At 59.0% G+C, this 22797-nt stretch overlaps 1 protein-coding gene across 3 annotated transcripts in view; it reads right to left on the bottom strand.

The window, feature by feature from the left end:
• Positions 1-5588, bottom strand: part of FRMD5 (FERM domain containing 5) — a 51683-nt gene extending 46095 nt beyond the window's left edge. The window contains exon 1 of one of the 3 annotated variants that reach the window (XM_085589080.1): positions 5388-5588. In XM_085589080.1, the coding sequence (XP_085445206.1) occupies positions 5388-5489 (102 nt within the window). In that variant the 5' untranslated portion in view covers positions 5490-5588. The remainder of the gene's footprint in view (positions 1-5387) is intronic. The other 2 variants (XM_085589082.1, XM_021541792.4) reach the window with 2 other exon arrangements.
• Between the last annotated feature and the right edge of the window lie 17209 nt (positions 5589-22797).

Here is a 22797-nt window from a genome sequence, read left to right as displayed (position 1 = left end):
AGACGAAATGCTCTGCTTTGACGGCTGTTTTCCCTTCAAACTCATTGTGCGTTTCAGGCGTTCCCTCCCGAGCCTGCAAAGCCAAGCGTGTACAAACGCTGGAGCCGGGGCCGGAGGAGCCCCGAGCCAGCTGAGCCACGGCGACACGTTCTGCTGCCAGCTCGGTCCGAGGCTGTGAATAAACCACGGCTCTGGGCAGCCGGCAGCAAGGCCGGGGCGACGCTTCAGCCGCCCTGGGCCCGCAGGAGCGCCCCGTGCCCGCTGCCCGGCCCGGGCTCCGCTGGGGCTGCGCGGGGGCTCCGTGCCACCGGGACACCGGGGATGCTCGGGGTGCCCGAGCCGGTGCTGGCCTTCAGCACGGGACCCCCCACCTCAGCATGGGACCCCCAGTCCGGGATCCCCAGCCCGGGACCCTCATCCTGGGACCATCAGCCTGGGACCCTCAGCCTGGGACCCTCATCCTGGGACCCTCAGCATGGGACACCCAGCCCAGGACCCTCAGCATGGGACCCCCAGCCTGGGACCCCCAGCCTGAGAACCTCAGCCTGGGATCCCCAGCCTGGGACCCCCAGCCTGGGACCCCCAGCCTGGGACCCTCAGCCTGGGACCCTCAGCATGGGACCCCCAGCCTGGGACCCTCAGCATGGGACCCCCAGTCCGGGACCCTCAGCCTGGGACCCTCAGCATGGGACCATCATCCTGGGACCATCATCCTGGGACCATCATCCTGGGACCCTCAGCCCAGCACCCCCAGCCTGGGACCCTCAGCCTGGGACCCCCAGCCTGGGACCCCCAGCCCGGGACCCCCATCCTGCCCACGCCACATTTCTGGCAGTGGCTTTGGCGCTTGTCCCTGTCCCCGCACTCCAGCTGCGGAGGGCAGCGCTGGCTCTGGGACAGACGGACAGACGGACAGACGGACAGACGGACAGACGGACAGACGGACAGACGGACAGAGAGACAGACGGACAGACGGACAGACGGACAGCCAGACCCCACCCCGGGCACACAGCCCTGCTCTGCGGCGCTGCCGGGAGCACCCCTGTCCCCCCAGCCCTTCCCCGGGCTCGGGGCTCCGGGCGGAGCCGCCCCTGCAGAAGCAGCGGTCTCCTAACCTACTTCCCGGGAAAAGCAATTGGAAACTCTCAGAAGATAAAAGGATAATGAACAAATAACCTTCACTGCCACAAAGCCCCAGCTCCCCTTTGTGCTGCTGCCTGATATTAATGATCCTGTCAGGGCTCCCGAAGAACTCCGTGCGCCGAGCGGGAACTGGGGGTTTGTCCCAGAGTGCAGCCAGGAGCTCGCTTTCGTTTCTCCCCAGTCTTAGGCAAGAAAGTTCTTACATTCTGCATCTAAGAAACCATATATTTATTTTCTCACATCTCCACGTTCCTGTCCTTCTACTGGGGTTTGAAACAAAACACCACTGTCTTTTCAGGAAAATGCTTGATGCATCGAGCAAATCATTAATTATTTCGAGCCTTTTATGCCACCACTGACACCACAGTGAAGAATTTGAAACATTTCCTCAGACAAGCAACTCACTGACAGCAAACCACAGCCTTGCTGGGTGTTTCAGAGCTCTTTTCATGCCGAGGGCGCCCTGAGAAGCCTGGCCAGCACGAGGGGTGGAACTCCAGTGAAACACAGCTAGGGCAGCCCCTGAGCACGGAGACGAGCAAAACGCCTCCAGGAGCAGCTACTCCCCTCCGTGAGCCCCCTCTGTCCCCCCTGACACCCGTGACCAGGGCCCCACGCCCACAGGTGGCAGCCAGCACATGCCAAGGGAGGGGACAGGGATGCTGCTGCTGCCTCGTCACACCTGAGGGACCCCACGCACAAACCAAACCACCACCTCCACTGCCTGAGGAGGAGCCTCCTGGCCATGGCACTGCCCAGCATCAGCTTTTCCCAGCCAAGAGCCCGGCATCGTCCTGCTCCGGCATCTCCTGCTCCATCATCTCCTGCTCCGGCATCGTCCTGTTCCGTCATCTCCTGCTCCGGCATCTCCTGCTCCGGCATCTCCTGCTCCGGCATCGTCCTGCTCCATCATCTCCTGCTCCGCAGCTGGTGCTCCAGCATCTCCTGCTCCGGCATCTCCTGCTCCAGCATCTCCTGCTCCGGCATCTCCTGCTCCGCAGCTGCTGTGGGTCCCCGGGCGCTGGCAGGGCTGAGTGCCCGGCCCGGCTCGCTGGCAGACACAGACTGACCCGGGCAGATGCTGGGACAGCAGCTTCCCCAAACCAGCAAATGCTGGAATTCACAAAAACCTCACGACAAAAGGTTCATGGAGTGCTAGTCCTGCTGCCCCGACTCACTGCACCCCACTCCCTGTGCCCGTGGCACCTCTGTCCCCCCAACAGCATCTGGAGAGCCCCAGGGATGAATTCTCCAGGCTCCTCTGCCTGCTTGGATGGGCGGTTCAGGAGTGAAAATTCGGGAAAAAAAGAGGAAGGATACATCCCAGCTCAGACAATGAACTGCTGTTCTACATGGGAATATGAACAAAGCAAACCTTGGAAAATCAAATAAAAAAAGGCTTTATTTAGAAGCAGAATGCTCAGGTATTATCTGACAGCAGCAAACCCCTACTCACACACCTTCGTCGAGCACAGCCAGAGGTTAATTTCATGACAGATTTAACCGATGCCATGATCTGAAATGTAAATAAACCTTCTCACGAACCGGCTCTGCCTCCAGTGCTGCTCCCTCCTCCCGGCAGCGAAGCCAGCTGACCCGTCAGACAGGCCACGCTCCAGGGAGGGCACGGAGCCCGTCCTCACCCTGCTGCCAGGAGGGCACGGAGCCCATCCTCATCCTGCTGCCAGGAGGGCACGGAGCCCGTCCTCACCTTGCTGCCAGGACACGGAGCCCGTCCTCACCCTGCTGCCAGGACATGGAGCCCATCCTCACCTTGCTGCCAGGAGGGCACGGAGCCCGTCCTCACCCTGCTGCCAAGACACAGAGCCCGTCCTCACCCTGCTGCCAGGACACGGAGCCCGTCCTCACCCTGCTGCCAGGAGGGCACAGAGCCCGTCCTCACCCTGCTGCCAGGAGGGCACGGAGCCCGTCCTCACCCTGCTGCCAGGACACGGAGCCCATCCTCATCCTGCTGCCAGGACACGGAGCCCGTCCTCACCTTGCTGCCAGGAGGGCACGGAGCCCGTCCTCACCTTGCTGCCAGGAGGACACGGAGCCCATCCTCATCCTGCTGCCAGGACACGGAGCCCGTCCTCACCTTGCTGCCAGGAGGGCACGGAGCCCGTCCTCATCCTGCTGCCAGGACACGGAGCCCGTCCTCACCCTGCTGCCAGGAGGGCACACAGGCACAGCAGCAAACCCGAGCACGGGCACCAACCTGCAGCCCCGGCCCCGCTGCCAGCCGAGCCCGCGCCCGGTGCCCGGCGCTGCGTGCCAGCCGCTCCTCCGGGCCCCGGCAGGAACAGAGACGTCGGTGACACCGGCAGGGCAGCACCAGCCTGGCTGAGGAGACACCGAGCATCTCGGCAGGATGTGAAATCCCTGCGCCCGTGAGGGAATGACCTTCAAAACTCATTCAGCGCTCGCAGCCTGCGCGGTGACGCTTTCCTCACTTGCGAGACATTACACATTCCTGCTATGTTCTCCCTAATTTCGCATGGACTATAAATACTTGGCTTATAAGGCAGCATGAAAGCGAGCGAGAGCAAACATTTAAGTGGGGTAACCTTGCTTGTCAGGGTAGCAGGAGCAAATTCTCCATCCCTCAGGTCGCGCATGCTAAATATCAGGAATCCCTGTTTACTATGCTACACATAAAATATCAACCGGAATATGGGCCCGAGTAATATTTTCTCTTTAAAAAAAAAAAAAAAAACTGACATGCAAAATGACGACACCTTGTCAAATTGTCTTAAGGGCAGAAAATCCAGATTTTTCTGAACTGCTCTGCCCACACTTTCTCTCCCGAACGACAGTTTCCCATTTAATTAGTATTAAAAACAACCTCTGAGAGACGAATTAGTTTGGCTTATGCAAAATAAACTGGGCTGCTGTTCGAGCCGTTTACTGGGTCACACTTTACAACCCCGGTGGGGGAGGTGAGCGGGGACCGGCAGCACTACCACCATTCTTCGGCGGTATTTGCACAAATCACCCTATTTATCGATTTTCGGCTGTTGAAGCCAAAATGACGGTGCCTCCCGTAGCCTGCAGCACCCTTGGTAACCGTCCTTTGGCATGATCACCAGAAGCGGGTTCGTGCCTGGGAATGGAAGGAATGGAAGGATGTTCACCCCTCCTTGGCATCACAGGCCAGGGAGAACGGGGGGCCCCGAGGCTGGGCGGGGAGAGCTGTTGCTACTGACGTGTTGAGTCACCTTTACTCAAAACTCTGCCCCGAATTTTCCATCGCCCACGGGCTGGGCTGGGGCCAGCCGCCTCCAGCAGCAATCCCCGCGCGTGCGGCTCCGCACAGGTTTTCGTGAGCTCCCTCGCAAGGATGCTGCTGACGGCAGGAATGAGGCGCAGGAGCAGCCGGAGCCAGGGATGCTTCTCTCAGCCCCCGGTCACACGGTCCCGGTCCCGGACTCGCTCCAGCGGAGCCCGGGAGCGCGGTTCCCTAGTTCTCAGCAATACGACACATCCCGCGACATCTGCGCGCCGAGCCATGTCCCTCGCAGCCCCGGCGGCACAGGGACCCCGGCTGAGGGGCGACGGCCCCGACCGTGCCTCCCGGTGCCGCTGCCGGTGCCGGTGCCGGTCCCTGCCGGCACGGGGGCGCGGGGGCCGGCGATGCGCGCCCGTCCCCGCCGCTCCGGACGATTACAAAACCCGAGCGCTCAGCCCGGCCAGCCGGGCGCTAACGGGGGAGGCAGAGCGGCGCCCGGCCGCGGCGGGGCCGCGAGGGTCCGTCCGTGCCAGCCGCACCCCCGCGCATCCCGCCCCGCAGCAGCGCTGCCCCGCGGGCCCCGCCGCATCCCCCGCACTCCCCTTGGCACCCGCGTCCTCCCCGCCGGCGGAGGGCTCGCCCCGAGCGGCTCCGCGGGGCACGGCCGCGGCTCTCCCGGCCCCCCAGCCCGGCACGGCCGCCCCTGCCCCGCTCCGGCTCCGGCTGCGCTCCTGGGGCTGCGGGCATCACCGCGCCGCGGGCAGGCGGGCGGCTCTCCGCGCCATCCCCGCACCCCTCCGCGGCCGGGGGGTCGCGGGCGGCGGGGCTCAGCCCCGGGGCGCTCCCGCCGCCGGCAGCCGCGGCTCGGTGAGGCGGGGGGAAGGCGGGCGGCGGGGGCGGGGGGCCGCCTTTGTTGGCGGCGCGGGGCAGCACCGGGCCGCCCCCGCCGCTCGCTCCTTTTGTCTGCCGGGCCGGGCGGCAGCGCGGCCGCGGAGCCGGAGCCGCGGAGGCTGACCTGGATGGTGCAGGTGTACTCGCTGTCGTCCAGCAGCCGCACGGTGCAGTTGTACTCGCGGTCCAGGTTCCTGCTGCTGCCACTCATCCACCTGCTCAGCATCTTCCCGGGGCGCGGGGCGGCGGAGCTGCCGGAGCCGGGGCTCACATCCCGCTGCGGGGCGGTGCGGGGCGGTGCGGGGCGGTGCGGGGCGGGGCTGTGGGCGCGCCCCCCGCCCGGCTCGGCCCGGCCCTGCCCCCGCTGCGGGCGGCGCGGAGCGGAGCGCGGAGCGCGGAGCGCGGAGCCCGAGCCCTGCCCGGGCCGCGGCGCTCGGCGGGCGGGGAGGAGGCCGGGCCCGGGGGTCGCCGTTGCCGGCTGCGGGGGCCAATCTCGGCGCGGCGGCGGTGACGGGCTCCGCCGCAAACCAATGCGGCACGGGCGGCGCGGCCCCGCCGCCTCCGCCGGGAGCCCCGCGCGGGAGGGGAGCGGCGGCGAGCGGGGGGCGGCACCGCGGGCACCGGGCGGCCGGTGCGGCTGCGGCCGCCCGCTCCTCCGGCCGCTGCCCGCGGCCCGGCGCCCGCCCAGGGGCTGCCCCGCACCCGGGGCAGCGGGGCAGGGCAGAGCGGGTGCCCCCGGCTCGGGCACCGCGGTGGCACCGAGCGTTGCCGGGGATGCCGAGCGGGGTCGGACATGTGGCACGGGGTACCCGCAACCCAGGGCCCCGATCAGAGGGGCGGGGGCTGCCCCAGGGACTCTGCGACCCCAAGGACAGCAGGTGACTGCGAGTGACCCAGCCGCCCACGGTCCCTGCCAAAGCACCAACCTGTGCCCAGCTCTCTTGTCAGAGCCCAGTTCCATTACTCGGCTGGGATCCCCACGGAGGGTTGGCAGCTGCCGTGCTCCTTCCAGCAGAGCCAGCCAAAGTGCCAACGTGGCCCCCGGGATGCGAGCTTGTCCCTTGGTGTTCATTTGTCATGGAAGGAAACCTTTAAATCTCTGGCTTTTGGACAAAATGGACTCCAAGATCCATCGGTGCTGACGGGATGCAGCGGGTGCTGCTCTGGGGCAGTGAAATACCTGGTGGCAGCATCAGCATCACCCAGGGAGGATGGGAATCCTGCAGCCCCGGCCATCGCCCTGTGTGGGTGTCACTCCCCAGAGCCATCCCCCACGGCCCCACCGAGAGGTTCAGCAGCGCTCCCCACACCAGCCTGGCTCCACACACACCCACAAACACCCAGCAGGGCACAGTGAAGACCCGTTAAGCTGTCCCCAGTGTGTCCTGCACCACAGGCCCTGTTCCCTCTGCACCTTCCTGGCTCGGCTCCCCTCTGCATTCCCAGGCTTCGGTGCAGCTCCCACCCTCCCCCAGGAGCACCAGCCTCTCTCTCTCATGGAGCACAGCTCCAGCCTCTCCGCACACGCCCTCTGCTCCAGCTTTGCCCATTCCCTGCTTCCCAGCCAGAAAGGTGCTTTACAGAGCCACACTCCTCACTGCTCCCAGGTCACTGCTGCCTGCAGGGCCGTGTCTCTCTGCGTGCCTGTCCATGTAGGAAGGACAGCTGCCCTCAGGCCCGCGGCTCTCCAGGCTCTCCCATCCATCCCTGACCCTCCGTGTGTGGGGCTGGGCTCCCCCAGGATCCTGTGTTCAAGAGTTACCTCAGGATGGCTGAGCAGAGATGGGTCTCCCCAGCCTGCCGCCCCATCCCCAGCCAGGCTGGCTGTGCCAGGGCTGCCTGCCAGGCTGGGCACGCCTCTGTGACCCTTGAGCCACGGAGGCACCGCCGAGGCCGAGGCTTGGTGACCTCGGCATCCAGCAGGCCCTAAATCCAAATGTCCAGTTGGGGCAAAGGGCAGAGCGGGAACATAACGTGACACTGCAGGCAGCAGTGGGAGCCCGGGAAGGACATCCTCCGGCAGAAAGCGTGGCAGCAGGGCCGGGACCCTCCCTCTGTGCGAGGCCGGGTCCCGCAGCTCCCAGCACATTGCCCGGCGCGTTGGCAGCGGCGCCTGCGAGCCCGAGCGACAACGGCGCCTTTCACAGCCGCGGCCCCGCTCTCAACCATCTGGGCCCTTGACAAAGATGCTTGTATTCACCAAAGGAGCTGCTGCGTTGTCGTGGATCCCACTCCGCATCAATGGCTCATCTGCCTCCCAGCCCCGCTCTGCAGCAGCTGAGCCGCTGCCGGAGAATGGGATCCGGGCGCCGGCAGGTGCTGCTTTCAGCGAGCAGCGGGCCGGGCCAGCTGAGCCTTTCATGAGCGCACATCGGCATTGACACTGACGGCAGCCCAGCCGTGCGAGCCCTGCCGAGCCTCTGCCGAGCCCCTGCCGAGCCTCTGCCGAGCCCTGCCGAGCCCCGGCCCGCCGCAGCTCCGCTCCTCCACCGGGATGCTTTTGGGGAGGTTCCCGCTCCTGCGCGGTTCTCCCGAGCCGCTCCGGGCAGCGCAGGAGCCCCTGGGCTGGGCTCACCCCTCTGCTGCCTCCGAGCTGTCAGGGGAGCGGGAGCAGCACCGGAGCCCGACAGCTCCGCGCTCCGCTCCCGGAGACCCGACAAGCTCTCCGCAGAGCGTATCAAAGGCTGGCAGATGCCTTTACAAAAGCGCTCTCTGTTTGCAGCTTTGATCGACGAGAATGCGCTTTTCATGAGCAACGTCTTTTTCTTTCCCGTTTAATAATTTATACTGTAAATCCTACAAATTCTCCCGATTTGGATTCTCCGTTACTTGCAGTTTTGAGCTAAAAAATTCAAAACGCAGCTTTCCAAATGTAAAGTGAATTCTTCTCTGTGTTTGTTTTCCAGCAGGTTAAATTTCACTGAGAGAGTTGCACAGGCTGCCCAGAGAAGTTGTGGCTGCTGGATCCCATGAAATGTTCCAGCTCTTGGGCAGGGCTTGGAACAACCTGAGATAGTGGAAGATGCCCCTGCCCATGGCAGGAGGTGGGATGAGAGGAGATTTAAGGTCCCTTCCAACCCAAACCCTTCCAGGATTCTGTGATTCTGTGCTTTCAATAGGAAATATCACTATTATCCATTCTGAACATAATCCATGCATTTCTCATCCATGACAACGTGTCAGCCACAGGCAGCTGGAGCTGTGAGAGCAGAGCAGCTCTGCTGGAGGGGTGCAGAAGAAGAGGTGGGTGCTGCCCAGGCTAGGCTGGAGCAGGGCCTGGGGATGCCAGGGGCCTGGCTGGAGAGCCCAGCCAGCAGCCGCAGGGGCACGGGACGGATGTTCATCTTTAACTGATGCAGATGTTGTAAGCAGCAGCCAGCTCCTGTGCTGAAAGGACCAAAGCACATCCCTCTGCTCCCTGGCTGAGGGCAGCCTGCTCTGTTCAGACACACTCAGCGTTTCCCGGGGCCGGCAGCGGGGCTGTCAGCTCTGCTCTGCCTTTCTCAGCTACCTGCAGCTGAAATTATATAAACCCACTGCTCGCAGCTCTGAGTCTGGCACAGGCTGGGCGAGATGTCACAGAGGGACCCAGCTCTCAGGGCTTGCCCCTAATTCAAGTGGTCAACAGTGCTGTCAGCATTCCCTCAGCCTTGCAAAGCAGCTGGGCTCATCCCTGGGCAGCTCTCCAGGCTGCCTCACCCAGCACTCACCACCTCACGTTGCTCTCAGCTTCCTGTGCACTGAGAATCAACAGGAACAAAGCCCAAATCCTCTCTTATTCCTTAAATCTTTTTTTTTTTTTTTAATTAAAAGGTTTGGAAAAGAAGAGTGAACTTTTTCTTGAGAGAGGCTCACCTGGCTACTACAACCAGCCCCTGAGCTCCTCCCCATCTACCTGCCCTGGATCTGGCATCAATGTCTGTCACCTCTTTGTGCGATATTTTCCTACAATAATGAGTAGTTGTAACACCATGGCAACAGTCGAGGCACTCACCACTGGCCCCAGGCCAGTTTTAGCACTGCAGCCTGCTTCCAGACAGGATCTTTCCAGGGGGTGCAGCAGCAGGAGTTCTGCATCAGTTTGTGTTTGGGGAGTGTTTGTGCATCCTTCACCTCAGCTGGGCACTCACGGCCACGGGAACGCCTGCACCAGCAGCTGAGCTCTCTCCTCCTGCCTAATGGGGTCAATAAGCTGCAGTTATTTAGGCTCAGACACAGAAAAGGAGGCAAGGAAAGGAGGAGACAAAATGAGGGAGAAGGAGAAGGAGAAGGAGAAGGAGAAGGAGAAGGAGAAGGAGAAGGAGAAGGAGAAGGAGAAGGAGAAGGAGAAGGAGAAGGAGAAGGAGAAGGAGAAGGAGAAGGAGAAGGAGAAGGAGAAGGAGAAGGAGAAGGAGAAGGAGAAGGAGAAGGAGAAGAGAGAAAAGAAAAGAAAAGAAAAGAAAAGAAAAGAAAAGAAAAGAAAAGAAAAGAAAAGAAAAGAAAAGAAAAGAAAAGAAAAGAAAAGAAAAGAAAAGAAAAGAAAAGAAAAGAAAAGAAAAGAAAAGAAAAGAAAAGAAAAGGAGTGATGAGGATGGAAGTCAAGTGCAAGAGGGCCAGGAGTAGAAGGAGGGGCTGGAACCATCTCAGCAGCATCCCCACATGTGCCCACAGGGGAATAAGCTGGAGCATCCAGCTTCTCGACTTCCAGGCATGTAAAATTTTAACCATAATTTGCAATTATAACCAGAGGATAAAATTTCAGCCTATTAAGAGGAGGTGGGAACCTGCAGGGCGACGCACATTAATTACTGCTGACATCCAGGGACAGGCTCATTAGCCAGAGGCTCCTTCAGTTCCAGCACACCACTTCTGGCTTGAGGCAGATATTGCAGGGAGGAGTGACAGCTGTGCTGCTGGGCAGGTCAGGGGAGCTGACCAATGCACCTCTGCACGGCCCTGGAGCTGCAGGGATGGGCAGGAAGATGATCCCTCGGCATGGAGGAGGGGCTGTGGAGAGCCCAGCAAGGAGCAGGGGCAGAGCTCAGGACCGGCAGGGAAGGACAGGGAATGGCTTCTGAGCCAGAGGGCAGGATGGATGGGATACTGCGAGGGGATTGCTCCCTGGGAGGGTGAGACCCTGGCACGGGCAGGCCCTGGCACAGGTGCCCAGAGCAGCTGGGGCTGCCCCTGGATCCCTGGAATGTCCCAGGCCAGGCTGGGCAGGGCTGGGAGCAGCCTGGGACAGTGGGAGGTGTCCCTGCCATGGCAGGGGTGGCACAGGATGAGCCTTAAGGTCCCATCCAGTACAAACCACTCCAGGATTCTGTCATTCCATTATTGCACCAAGTAACTCCAGACTAAGACTCGTAGTTGTCTACTTTTACTCTGCAATACAGCAGAGACACGCAGGCCTGACTGTGTTACTGTTCAGGTCGGGAATTCTTTGCTCCAGCCCCTTTTCCTGCTGGCAGAGCTGATCAGGGCTGCAGGCCCAGCTCTGCTCCGTGTGCTCACAGCAGCCTCCCCTTTGCAGGCTCCATACCTGGGCCTGCCTGCACGGGGCACAGCGTCTCCTGCTCTCCCCGAGTCCCTCCCTGAGCTGCAGTTGTGCCTCAGCAGTCCCTAAAAAGTACAAATCCAACTTCCAGCCCCCTCGGGTGCTCACAGAGGTAACGCCGAAAGGCGCTCTGGCACTTTTGTGCCAGCATGATAAGCTCTGGTTTATATTTAGGGAATGCAGCTAGGGAATAGTTCTGAATCCAGCTCAGAAATCCATTTAAAACACTCCCATAATTCTATTTACAGTCTGTTTCTGTAAATGTTGTAACAGGCAGAGAGGAGGGTATCTCTGTATTTCTCTGCCCCTGGGGACTCTGCTGTGGACTGGGGAGTCATAAAAGCACATTACTGGGGTCGTGTGTCCCCAGCAGAGCCAGGGAAGCTCTGCCACGAGCCACGACCGTGACTGGCACCAGCATCCAGCACTTGTGTTTCCTTCATGATTCTCGTGATATTTAGTGGTGTTTTCCTGAAAACTTCCTGCTCTTCGTGAAAAGTAATCACAGACTCTGTAAAGAAAAAAAAATCTCTGCTGATTGTCAGCGAAGGCTGGAAAATGGGAGAGGCAGCTGGCCCAGAGGGAGCTCAGCAGGGCTCGCAGGTAAGGCAGCAGGAGAAGCAGCAGCCCCGGGGTTTTCACTCTCCATCCCAGGCTTGGCACCCCTGGCTCCTGATTTTCAGGCTTGGATTTGCTAACGCTGTCCCTGATGTGCGTGCAGGAGTCTGACTGTAAGTAAAGACTTGACATTGATGCTTGAAGGATGCTTGAAGGACTTGGGCAGCTAATCCTACAGGATCTGGCAGGGTGGGGTGGGGCAGGGCAGGGCAGGGCTCAGGCACCCAGCTCAGAGCCCCGGGCACCCAGGGCACCCAGCTCAGAGCATTGGGCACCCAGCTCAGAGCCCCGGGCACCCAGGGCACCCAGCTCAGAGCCCCGGGCACCCAGCTCAGAGCATTGGGCACCCAGGGCACCCAGCTCAGAGCCCTGGGCACCCAGCTCGTTGCTCAGATCTCAGGGATGCCCAAACAGTGTTTGTTGGGGGAGGCCCATCACCCTCAGCAAATTTCCCTCAGGAAATGCATTTGCCTGGGAGGTGTTCCAGGCAATGGGCACTGCTTTCCTTAACTTGCTTTTATTTTTCTCTTAAATATGTTTAAAATTACTTTCTTCACAATGTTTCTTGTAGAACCCTGTTGTCTGAGCAAATGGACTCCCGGGATGCTGCTGCAGCTACAACTTCAGCTTCCAGAGCCTGGGCTGGATATTTACTGCTCTATTATCTTCACTCTGTACCCAGGCTCGTGGGCAAGCGGAGCCACGAGAGAACAGCAAAGGCAATAATTTGGCCATTTGCAGCCACGTCATGAGGCTGCCAGCAGGGTGTGGATAATCCCTGGCATTCTGCAGGGATCTTTCACTGCACGTTTTGGGTGGAAGAGGCTGAGGGTGTGCGAGGGCTGTGCAGGGACCCTGGCAGGGCAGGGTGCACTGGGACACTCACCTTGGATGTCACCCAGTGCTCCTCGTCCCTCTGCCCTTTTGGGAACACAGGGACCACGGAGCCCCTTCCTCTGGGCCCAGCGAGGCCATGCAGGAACCCACCAGGGCTCCTGGCCACCCAACCACCCAGCCACCCAACCACCCAACCACCCAACCACCCAGCCACCCAACCACCCGGCCACCCAACCACCCAGCCACCCAACCACCCAACCACCCAACCACCCAGCCACCCAACCACCCAACCACCCAACCACCCAGCCACCCAGCCACCCAGCCACCCAACCACCCAGCCACCCAGCCACCCAGCCACCCAGCCACCCAGCCACCCAACCACCCAGCCACCCAACCACCCAACCACCCGGCCACCCAACCACCCAACCACCCAGCCACCCAACCACCCAGCCACCCAACCACCCAACCACCCAGCCACCCAACCACCCAGCCACCCAGCCACCCAGCCACCCAACCACCCAACGACCCAGCCACCCAACCACCCAACCACCCAGCCACCCAACCACCCAGCCACCCAACCACCCAACCACCCAACCACCCAGCCACCCAACCACCCAACCACCCGGCCACCCAGCCACCCAGCCACCCAGCCACCCAACCACCCAACCACTCAGCCACCCAACCACCCAACCACCCAACCACCCAGCCATCCAGCCACCCAGCCACCCAGCCACCCAACCACCCAACCACCCAACCACCCAACCACCCAGCCACCCAGCCACCCAGCCACCCAGCCACCCAACCACCCAACCACCCAACCACCCAACCACCCAGCCACCCAGCCACCCAACCACCCAACCACCCAGCCACCCAACCACCCGGCCACCCAGCCACCCAGCCACCCAGCCACCCAGCCACCCAACCACCCAGCCACCCAACCACCCAGCCACCAAACCACCCGGCCACCCCAGCCTGTTTCTGTGGCAGCACCCTGGACAGGCAGCACAGACAAGGCCACTTGTCACCCAGGCAATGAGGGATGGCCTTTTCTGCTGCAGGATAAGGAATTGGAAGGAAAGAGATGCATTCCAAAGGGCTCTCCTCGTGGGAGAGGAGGAGGAATGAAAGCTGTGCTGCTGCAGCAGGGCTGACCTCAGGCGTGGGGTGACAAATGAAACCTTCCCTTCCTGGCAGAAGCCTGGGAATTGGGCTCCTGCTTTGTTTGGATACGTTTCTTCCTCTGTGCAGAACTACCCTTTATTTAGAGTCCATATGAAATCCTCTCGTCCCCGTGGATTCCTGAGAGCTGTCTGGGAGCCGGAGCCTCTGCCGAGCTGCAGACACGAAATTAAAAAGTAGGGATGTGCAGAAGAGCTGCGAGAGCTCCTGGAGCTGAGAGCACCCCGGTGGGAGCACATTGAGGGCAGCAACTGGCATCTGGATGAACTGGGAGGACAGCAGCCCCTTTAAAGCCACCACAAACTGGTATTCAACGGGCAGGTTCGTTAACAGAGGTCAGCTTTTATGCACTCCTTGTTTCTAATGAGCTGAATTAGGAACAAAGAGACTGGGGAGAAAGCAGAGAAGAAAACTGATGGAAAAGCTGTTGATGTGAAATAGCCACAATCAGGAGCACCAGAGTCTAAAAAGAGGGAGCTGACCCAGTGGTGTTGATTTTGAATACACCTTTGAATGCAGGGGGAAATCAGAGAGAAAGTGCTGATGCTGGAGTGAAAATCAAGCAGACTGGCAGATTTGCAGACAGGAGAAATAATGGAAAAACTGGGCAAAGCTAAGGGACAAAAATACAGCTGCTGCTAATACAGTTTTTTAGGCAGTAGATTCTGTCAAATAAATGTGCTTCCACTGCTTGATAAGATCACAGGTCAGTGAAATTCATAGAATCAAGGAAACCCAGAATAGTTTGGGCTGCAAGGGACTTCAAAGCCCATCCAGATCCACCCTTGTCAAGGCAGGGACACCTTCCCCTGTCCCAGGCTGCTCCAGCCCCAATGTCCAGGGGCCTTGGGCACTGCCAGGGATCCAGGGGCAGCCACAGCTGCTCTGGGCACCTGTGCCAGGGCCTGCCCATCTCCCTGGGAGGGATCTTATCCCAATATTCCAATATCCCAGTATCCCAATATCCCAATATCCCAGTATCCCAATATCCCAATACCCCAATATCCCAGTATCCCAATATCCCAGTATCCCAATATCCCAATACCCCAATATCCCATCTCACCCTGCCCTCTGGCAGTCTGTGGTGCAGATGTGCCCCAGCACGGGCTTGGCAGGAGGAGATCAGCCCCAGGCTGAGGCGGGGTGGCACTGGCAGCTGGCAGGGCTGTGCCCTGCCCGTGGCACCATCAGCACAGCCGGCCTGTGCAGGGGCTCGCCAGGGACTGGGGATAATTTTTTCCTAATCTGCAGATTGTTAGCAAATGCAAGCTCACTGCTGATAAAACATATGGGTGATTAAGAGCCTGGCAGGAGAGGCAGCAAGGAGGAAGAGCAGCTGAGGCACACGGGGCTCCCAAACACTCCCCTCATCCCACACGGAGGCTTTAATGGTCCTGGCAATACAACTGGAGATGGGAGTGCAAGCCCTGGCCATGCCCGGGCACTGAGGGGGCTGGGGCTGCTCCTAGGAAGCCCCGGGGGAGCACGGGGGGGAAAAACAACACACCAGGAGCATCCCGGGTGTGCCCTGGCAGACAAAGCCAGCAGCCAGAAGAGCAGGGCAGTGAATTTGCCCATGGAAAATTCAATTTCCCCGTGTTTAGGCTTACCCTGGAGATCTGCATTCAGGTTTGATGTTTGAGTGCTTAACTGAGATGTGCAGCAAGTGCAGGGAGAATGAGTAAAATCCCTGAGAGGCTGCAACAACACCCCACGAGCTCCATCTGCTTAACTCCATGGAATGCTGAGAGCTGCCTCGATTGAAGTGTGTAAATATCTTCATGGTAAGGAAAGCACCTGATGGTGCTTTTGTTTCACACAGAAAGGCAGAGATGGTGCCAGCAGAGGAGCTGAGGCTCGGGGCCCAGGGGCCAGGCCACCCTTGGGATTGGTGACTCCCCACAGCCCCAAGTCCTGCTCCTACAGATTGTGACTCAGGAGCACAGGAACCTGCCAGGGACCAGCACAGGAGCCCCCTCTGCTAATTCTGCCTGGGCCTGAGCCTGCAGCTGCTTTGGAGCCTGGAAACAGACCCTGAAAGTGGCTCTTCAAAAAGCTGAGAGGGAAGATGAAAGCGAGAGGAGTTAAAAACGAGATAAAGGCTTGGAAAGCAAATAGCAATTAACCTTCCTGCTCTGAAATCCTGCTCTGAAATCCTGCTCTGAAATCCTGCCTCCAGAGCTTGGAACAGCACACTGGGAGGGGAGCAGCCCCTGCTGTGGCACAGCCCTGCTGGGATGGGGCTGGGGGACACCAGGGATGGCACCAGGGATGGCACCAGGGATGGCACAGCCCTGCTGGGATGGGGCTGGGGGACACCAGGGATGGCACCAGGGATGGCACAGCCCTGCCAGAACAGGGCTGGGGGACAGGGCTGGGGTCTGCCTGGGACAGAAGGCAGCTGGGAACAGCAGGGTGGCAGTGCAGCCTCAGAACATCCCGGGTGGGGCCCTGACCTCAGGGTCACTTCCCAGCTCCCACCAGCCCTGACCCACCGGGCACGGGCAGAGCTGTGGCCACGTTCCCCCTGCCCAGCACAAACAGGGCACAGCAATCCAGGGAAGAGCTGCCAGCACCCTTCAGGAGTGGGAATGCTCATAAAGATGGAGTGGAAATGAGCTGAGGCGATAGCAGAGCAGCTCCTGGCACACCATTGCCATGGTACCTGTCAGCAGCTCGGCATTGTTTCACACGTCCCACTGCTCTGGAAGGAGCTTTTTTGAGCAGCAGCATTTGCAAACTGAGCAATGAAGGTAATGGTTCTGGCACCCCCAACCCCAGTGAACTCTGTGTTTGGGACCTGCATTAACGCAATAGATGCCAGTGTCCCTCGGGAGCACTGAGCACCCGAGCACCCCTGCTGCTGCTGCTGTTATCACATCCCCAATGGTTTCAGAAGCAAGGGGGTCCCCTCTAACCTGGAGCTTTGTAACTGTGACAAAATCAGGTTTTTACACCGAGAATGTGAGTTTCACCATCAGCACAGTGCTTGTGTCCCTGCCAGGCTCCCTCCACACTGGGGACATCCCCTGCTCTCCCACTGGGTGCTTTGGAAAACACAGAATTCCAGATTCACTGGGGGTGGAAAAGCCCTCCCAGCCCAGGGAGTCCCAGCTGTGCCTGATGCCCTCCTTGTGCCCAGCCCAGAGCACTCAGTGCCACCTCCAGGGGACACCTGCAGGGATGGGCACTCCAAAGCTCCCTGGGCAGCCCCTGCCAGGGCCTGAGCTCCCTTTCCATGGGGAAATTCCTGCTGATGTCCACCCTGAGCCTGCTCTGGCCCAGCCTGAGGCTGTTCCCTGTTGTCCCTTGTTGCCTGGGACCAGAGCCTGGCCCCACGTGGCTAAAGAGAACTAGAATAATTAGAATATTAGAATAATTGTACTACGAGATTACAGTCAGGCTGGTAAGAGCTTTTACCAGCAGGCTGTGAGCCCTTGTCGCAGTCATGCCCTGGCCGAGGCTGTTCCTGGAAGCCCAGAGCTGCCCCCCTGGGGGTCTGGAGGGGCAGGACCCCCGGGAAGGGCTGGGGACCACCCCCTGTGCTGGCCAGGGGCCAGGGACGCCTGGCACACACTCCAGCAGCACCACGGCCCCGGCAGCTCCCCGCGCCAGCGTGCCAAGGGAAAAGGCAGGGTTCCCATGGGAACGGAAAGTGCTGACATTTCCAAACTAAAAAAGGAAAGAAGCAGCAAACGACGTGCTCAGCAGGATGCCGTGGACACGGCTGAGGGGGATCTGTGTTGCCTTTCCCCTCTCCTGGGCTCCCAGGTAAGATTCCTCTAAGGCAGCCCACGGCAGAGCCCTCGGCTCGGAGCCACGAGGCCAAGGTCTGCCTGCCTGCTCTGGGTGTTTCGGTTCAGGCCAATTGCCTGCAAGATTAATTTTTGTGCAGGGATGTATTGTGCAGCCTTTACCTGGAACCACATTAAAGGAGTTGGAGCGTCCACGTGAACTCCTGCTGAGGCATTTATCTCCCTCATGCAAAATGATTGAGATAAATAAGGCAAATTAAGCTGCCATATCGTCGTAGCTAAATTATTTCTAACGGCACCACGAAATGTACTGGCTGCATGGTAATTAAGTGTCCTGGAGAATGGGGTGGAAGAGCCTTAGCTCAGAGAGATGTTTCTCTCTCTGTCAGATCGAGGTGACGTTAGCGGTGGATGGGGAGGCTGGCGTTGGGCTCCCATTTCCCCAGCTCTGCCCCGGATGCAGCCGCTCCCTGGCAGCCTGGCAGAGGTGCTGCCATCCCAGCTCTTCCCTGTGCCACAGCCTTGCCGTTTAAAACCTGGTTTTTTGCAGAACGAAGAAGAGAAGCTCATGGAGATGTTGGTTGCTCACTCTGCTCACTCCCATCCATCCTCCCACGGAGCCTGGGAGGGCAGAGAGGAGAATCCCAGTCCAGGGGAGGGGGCTGTGAGTGCCTGGAAAGCAGCCTGGGGAGGGGAAGAGAAACAAAAGGGCTTTACCAAATGTTTCTGGCAGAGTGAACAGAAATAGCAAATGATTAATGCCATAGTTTAGGAGTATCAAAAACTGCCAGTTCTTGCGATCAGGGAGCAGTTTCAAAGGGAAGGTTGTGTTTCCAGCTGGAAGAGTGACCTGCAGCACCCAAAGGCTCCCATGATGAACTACCTCTCACCCCACCTGAAAATCTGAACCCTGGAAAAATCACACCTAATGCCCTGGTCACCAGAGGGGGATCTCCCAGGAAAAGGCAAAGAAAATTCGACTGAAATGTCCAGTTTTTTCCTTGAGGACTCCCAGCACAGTTAAAGCTCAGACCCTGAGAGCTGTGGGCTCAGAATTTCATGCTCAGAGCCCAGCAGACTGTGGCCTGGAGCAGACTGCAGCCTGGAGCACATCCCCGCAGCATTCCAAGCCTGGTTCCCCGGATGTTGCACGTGAAAACACAAATATTTTTAGGTACTTGATCTCACAAGACATTGAGGAATATTTCCCTGCCTCCCCCGTGCTTTCTCTTGTACCTGTGCTGTCTCTGGGGCTGCCACGTTGCCTTCTGCAAGGCAGAGCCACTGCACGGGAGAAGCAGAGGAGGAGGGAGTGGTTTCCCAAGCAACAGATCCAGGTGAGAGCGGGGCCCTCATCCTGCCCGCGGCGGGGCTCGGGGCGGGCTGGGCAGCCGGGACCCTCCCGCCGCCGGGAGATGCTGCGGGGGAAAGGGCTCCGTCACCGGGGAGCGGAGGAGGCTCAGCAGCCGTGGGTGCCACCCGAGCGTGCTGCGCTCACCCGGGGAGCCCGTGCTTGGAGCCCGGACCCCTGAGCGCTGCTGAGCCGCCGCTGCCCGGGTGGCTCCGTCAGCTCCATCAGCCGGGCACGCTGCGCCTCAAAAAGCAGCGGAGAGGGCGGCAGCATCCCCTGCCTCCCTGGCCCCGGCAGGAGCGGCACGGCCCCGGCTCGGGGGGCTCGGGGGGCTCGGGGGGCTCGGGGCTCACGGGCAGAGCCGGTCCCCGGGAGCGCGGGGACGGCAGCGGCAGCGGGGCCGCTCCCAGCAGCTGCATCCCCGCAGCGCTGGTGATGGGCACGGCGGGGCAGGAGCCGCAGCTTCCCTGCCCGCGGGACAGACTCAGCCCCGGCTCCGCTGAGGAAGGGAACCAGCGGAGCAGGAATTCGGCACCTGCGGGACTTCAGGGGCTTCAGCAGCAGAAAGAGGGAGGTCAAGCCCCTGGTGCCCGCTGCTGGGGGCACTCCGCTGGAACTCAGAGCAAGGAGCCCCAGAGCTGCCCATTCTGGGATGATGTTCTCCAGAAGCACCCTCTGGTACCGAGCAGCCTCCTCCGACCCACACCGTGACCCTGGCCAGGCCCTCCCACAGCAAAGCAATTGTGGCAGTCCTCAGGAAGAAGTAGGGACAGGCCTGGCCTCCAGACACCGCTGGGGGAGGCAGTTTCCATCCCACTCCTGCGTGTTTCAGGGACAGGAGGATGAAACCTCCTGCAGTGCCTGCCCTGGAGCTGCTCAGGGCCCCTCTGGGGCAGGTGGCTGCCCCGACACCAGAGCTCCAGCATGGCCAGGGAAATGGTTGGCCATGGGTTTGCTGGCTGTGCTGATGGTGCTGGAGGAGACTGGATGAGTTCTTTTGTCTTCATCCTTCGGGTGCCCACACCCTCTGAGAGGGGCTCCTGCCCATTTGGCAGCAGGGGATGGGTGCCAAGCAAACAGAATTCCTGAGGCACAGTCTCTGGGCTGCTTCCCTGGGCCACTCTCATTAAACCACTGTCTCGTTTGTTTGATTTGCTTAGTCTACAACCCTCTTCTATTTCCAGAAGAACACAGGGAGCTGTTTTCTGACATTGCTTTCATGGCTCAGGGGCAGAGTTTCCAATCTGGAGTTGGAGAAGCAGATCCATTCCTCCTTCAGGAGGCTGAGGACAATCTGTTGAAGACAAATTGTCGAAGGCAATCTGTTCTTACCAAGGATGGCTTCCCAACGACAGGGAACATGCATGTCACTGACAATGTTTGCTCCACCGTTGGGTGTGTATTGGAAAAACCAGGAATACAGTCAGGGCACAGGGGTACATGTCAGTCACAGGAGCAGACTGCAAGTCCTGATTCAGTTCTCTTAACTGCAGTATGAATATTTCATAACAAGGCCAAAAAAAACCCTATACCAAACTATACGAAACTATTTTAAATTCCTCCACACAAAACCGGCCACAAAGGGGATTCTAAAGGCAATTCCCCCCTTAACTGTGAACATTCTGCTCCTCAGAGTTTAATGAACTGTGCTGTTTTAATGCACTTTTGAAGCACGTCATCTGTATTCTAGCCACTGACCTTTTCCTAATGCCCTTCAGACATCCAACAAATAGGTTACATCTGTTCCTCCCGAAGCGAGGCGAGACGTGGGGACCAGCAGCATCTCCTGGGTTTGGAGCGGCGCAGCCTCGCCTGGCTGTCCTACACAGCCTCTCCTGGCTGTCTGGCACAGCCTCATTGCCCGGCACAGCCTCACTGCCTGGCACAGCCTCTCCTGGCTGTCTGGCACAGCCTCATTGCCCGGCACAGCCTCACTGCCTGGCACAGCCTCGCCTGGCTGTCTGGCACAGCCTCACTGTCTGGCACAGTCTCGCTGCCCAGCACAGCCTTGTTTCACTGTCTGGCACAGCCTCACCTCGCTGCCCAGCACAGCCTTGTTTCACTGCCTGGCACAGCCTCACCTCGCTGCCCAGCACAGCCTTGTTTCACTGCCCGGCACAGCCTCACTGCCTGGCACAGCCTCACCTCACTGCCTGGCACAGCCTCACCTCGCTGCCCGGCACAGCCTCACTGCCTGGCACAGCCTCACCTCACTGTCTGGCACAGCCTCACCTCGCTGCCCGGCACAGCCCTGAGGCTGCCTGCCCTGACACGGGATGCAGCTGAACTCTGGCTGTCACTGCTCATCCCTCTCCATATGACCCGACGGCTGGGAACACGCGTGACCAGCAACAAACCCGAGATGCCCTCTTTCTGGTGCGGCCTTTTGTTTTGCAAAGAAAGCTCCTTGCACGGGGTTAGGGTTATTTTTCCCCACTTTCACAGATGCATCATACCATTAATTACAGTATAACAGCAACAGGCAATGGGAGACGTTTGCTGCTCCTCAGCAGAAGGAATGAAAGCATTTATCAGTCTTGCTTTCACTCATGCTTGGATTTTTCTCACACCATTTAAGAGCATTAAAAAGCCATGAAAAATTGTCAAAGAAATGCAAGAAGGGAAGTAATTCTGTTCTCATTTTTCACTGGAGATTGGAAATGCCTTGACTCTTCCATGTCCATCTCAGCCAGCAGAGGAAAACTCCAGGCTGGATTCAAGCCCTGGCATTGCCTTGTCACCATCCAGGGCTGTTTATTGTGGTCCCAAAGTGGGCAAGGACACACAGCCCAAGAGGCTGGGACAAACCTCGTCTGCAGGTCAGGGAGGAGCCTGGAGCACAGATTTACCCTCACGCACACACACCCCACACATCCTGCAATTCTGCCAAATTTCATAAATGTGCTCTGACACAATGGTTACATCTGGGAGCTATTTCTGCAAAAAGCACGGCGCTGATGTGACCCTGTCTGCTCCAGAAACACGCTGGGCTGATGCACACAGATCCACAGGCCACCCCAAAATGCTGTCCTTGAAGAGCAGCTGAGGTTCCAGCTCAGTGTCACCAGAGCTGCAGGTTCCTCACGAGGCCCCAGAAGGGCTCTGGTTCCTGAGGTGATGCTCTGGCTTATCCTGATTGGGATGGGGAATAAGATAAGCCTGGCCCAATCCTGTATATCCCTTGCACTGCCTCTCTCCATTGCTAAAGCAAGTCCTCATACAGAAGGGCAGGCATGTGCTGCCAGCAAAAGTCAAATTAATATATGAATATTTATATAACAAATAATATAAATGGACAGATTAATTTTGTAAAATAAATTTAATATGTTATTTTAAATTTACTATATTTTATATGAATGTAAATGAATATATTCACTTGCCAAGGAAGTCAGTGGGAATGAAGTGAGCTCATGGGATCAGGCCCATTAACAACTTGATGCTGTTTCCAGGAAATCACAGTGTTTGGACAGGAAAGGTGTTGAGCCATGAAAAAGATGGATTTTCTCACAAAGCTCGTGCTCTGGGAGGTTCAGTTTGTCGATATTGATGGTGACCAGGTAAGACAGGCAGAGGCAGGGCCTGGGGTGTGGGAAAAGCAGAATCTACAGGTTCAGGGAGAGAAGCCAGCAGGGAGGGCAGTCAGCAGGATTTGTCCCCAGGGACTCTGTAATTTGATTTACCCTCCGTGTGCTGCAGTGCAGGCCTGCTCCCAGCAGGCACGGCCAGCTCTAACCCAGCTCAGTGACTAAATAAAGTGCTGATTTCTGAGCACTCTGCTCAGCACTTTCCCAGATCACAGGTGAGGAGCTGAGCACTGGAGGGCCAGGTCTGTAAGAACCAGCCTGTAATTAATACAGCACAGCCAGCTGCTGGAGGCACAGACAGGGTGACAAAGAGGGCAGGTGACAGGCAGTGTCCCACGGGAGCACTGCAGTGCCCCAGGCACAGTCCAGCCCCAATCCAGCGCCTGGAGCTGCCTCTGCTCTCCCTCCCAAAGGCCTTGGCATCCTCAGTGGGACACAGGAATTAAGCTGACACAGAAGAACACAACCCCTCTTCAAAGGGCTGGCAGATTGTTTGGGGATTTCTCCTGTAGCTGCACGGTTGCACTCGGGGGCAATATGAATACTGGATAAGAAAAAAGGGAAAAGCAGGAGCAAGTAGAAAAGGGAATGGCAGAAAAGAGGAAGCACAGAGGAGTGTGATAGAGACAGCATCCAGGAAAGATAAAACCAAAACAGGAGGAAAATGTGTTGTC

Source organism: Lonchura striata, chromosome 10 (genome assembly GCF_050655825.1).
Source record: "Lonchura striata isolate lonStrDom1 chromosome 10, ASM5065582v1, whole genome shotgun sequence".
In the NCBI taxonomy this organism is placed as follows: domain Eukaryota; kingdom Metazoa; phylum Chordata; class Aves; order Passeriformes; family Estrildidae; genus Lonchura; species Lonchura striata.
This window is presented reverse-complemented; position numbering and strand designations above follow the sequence as displayed.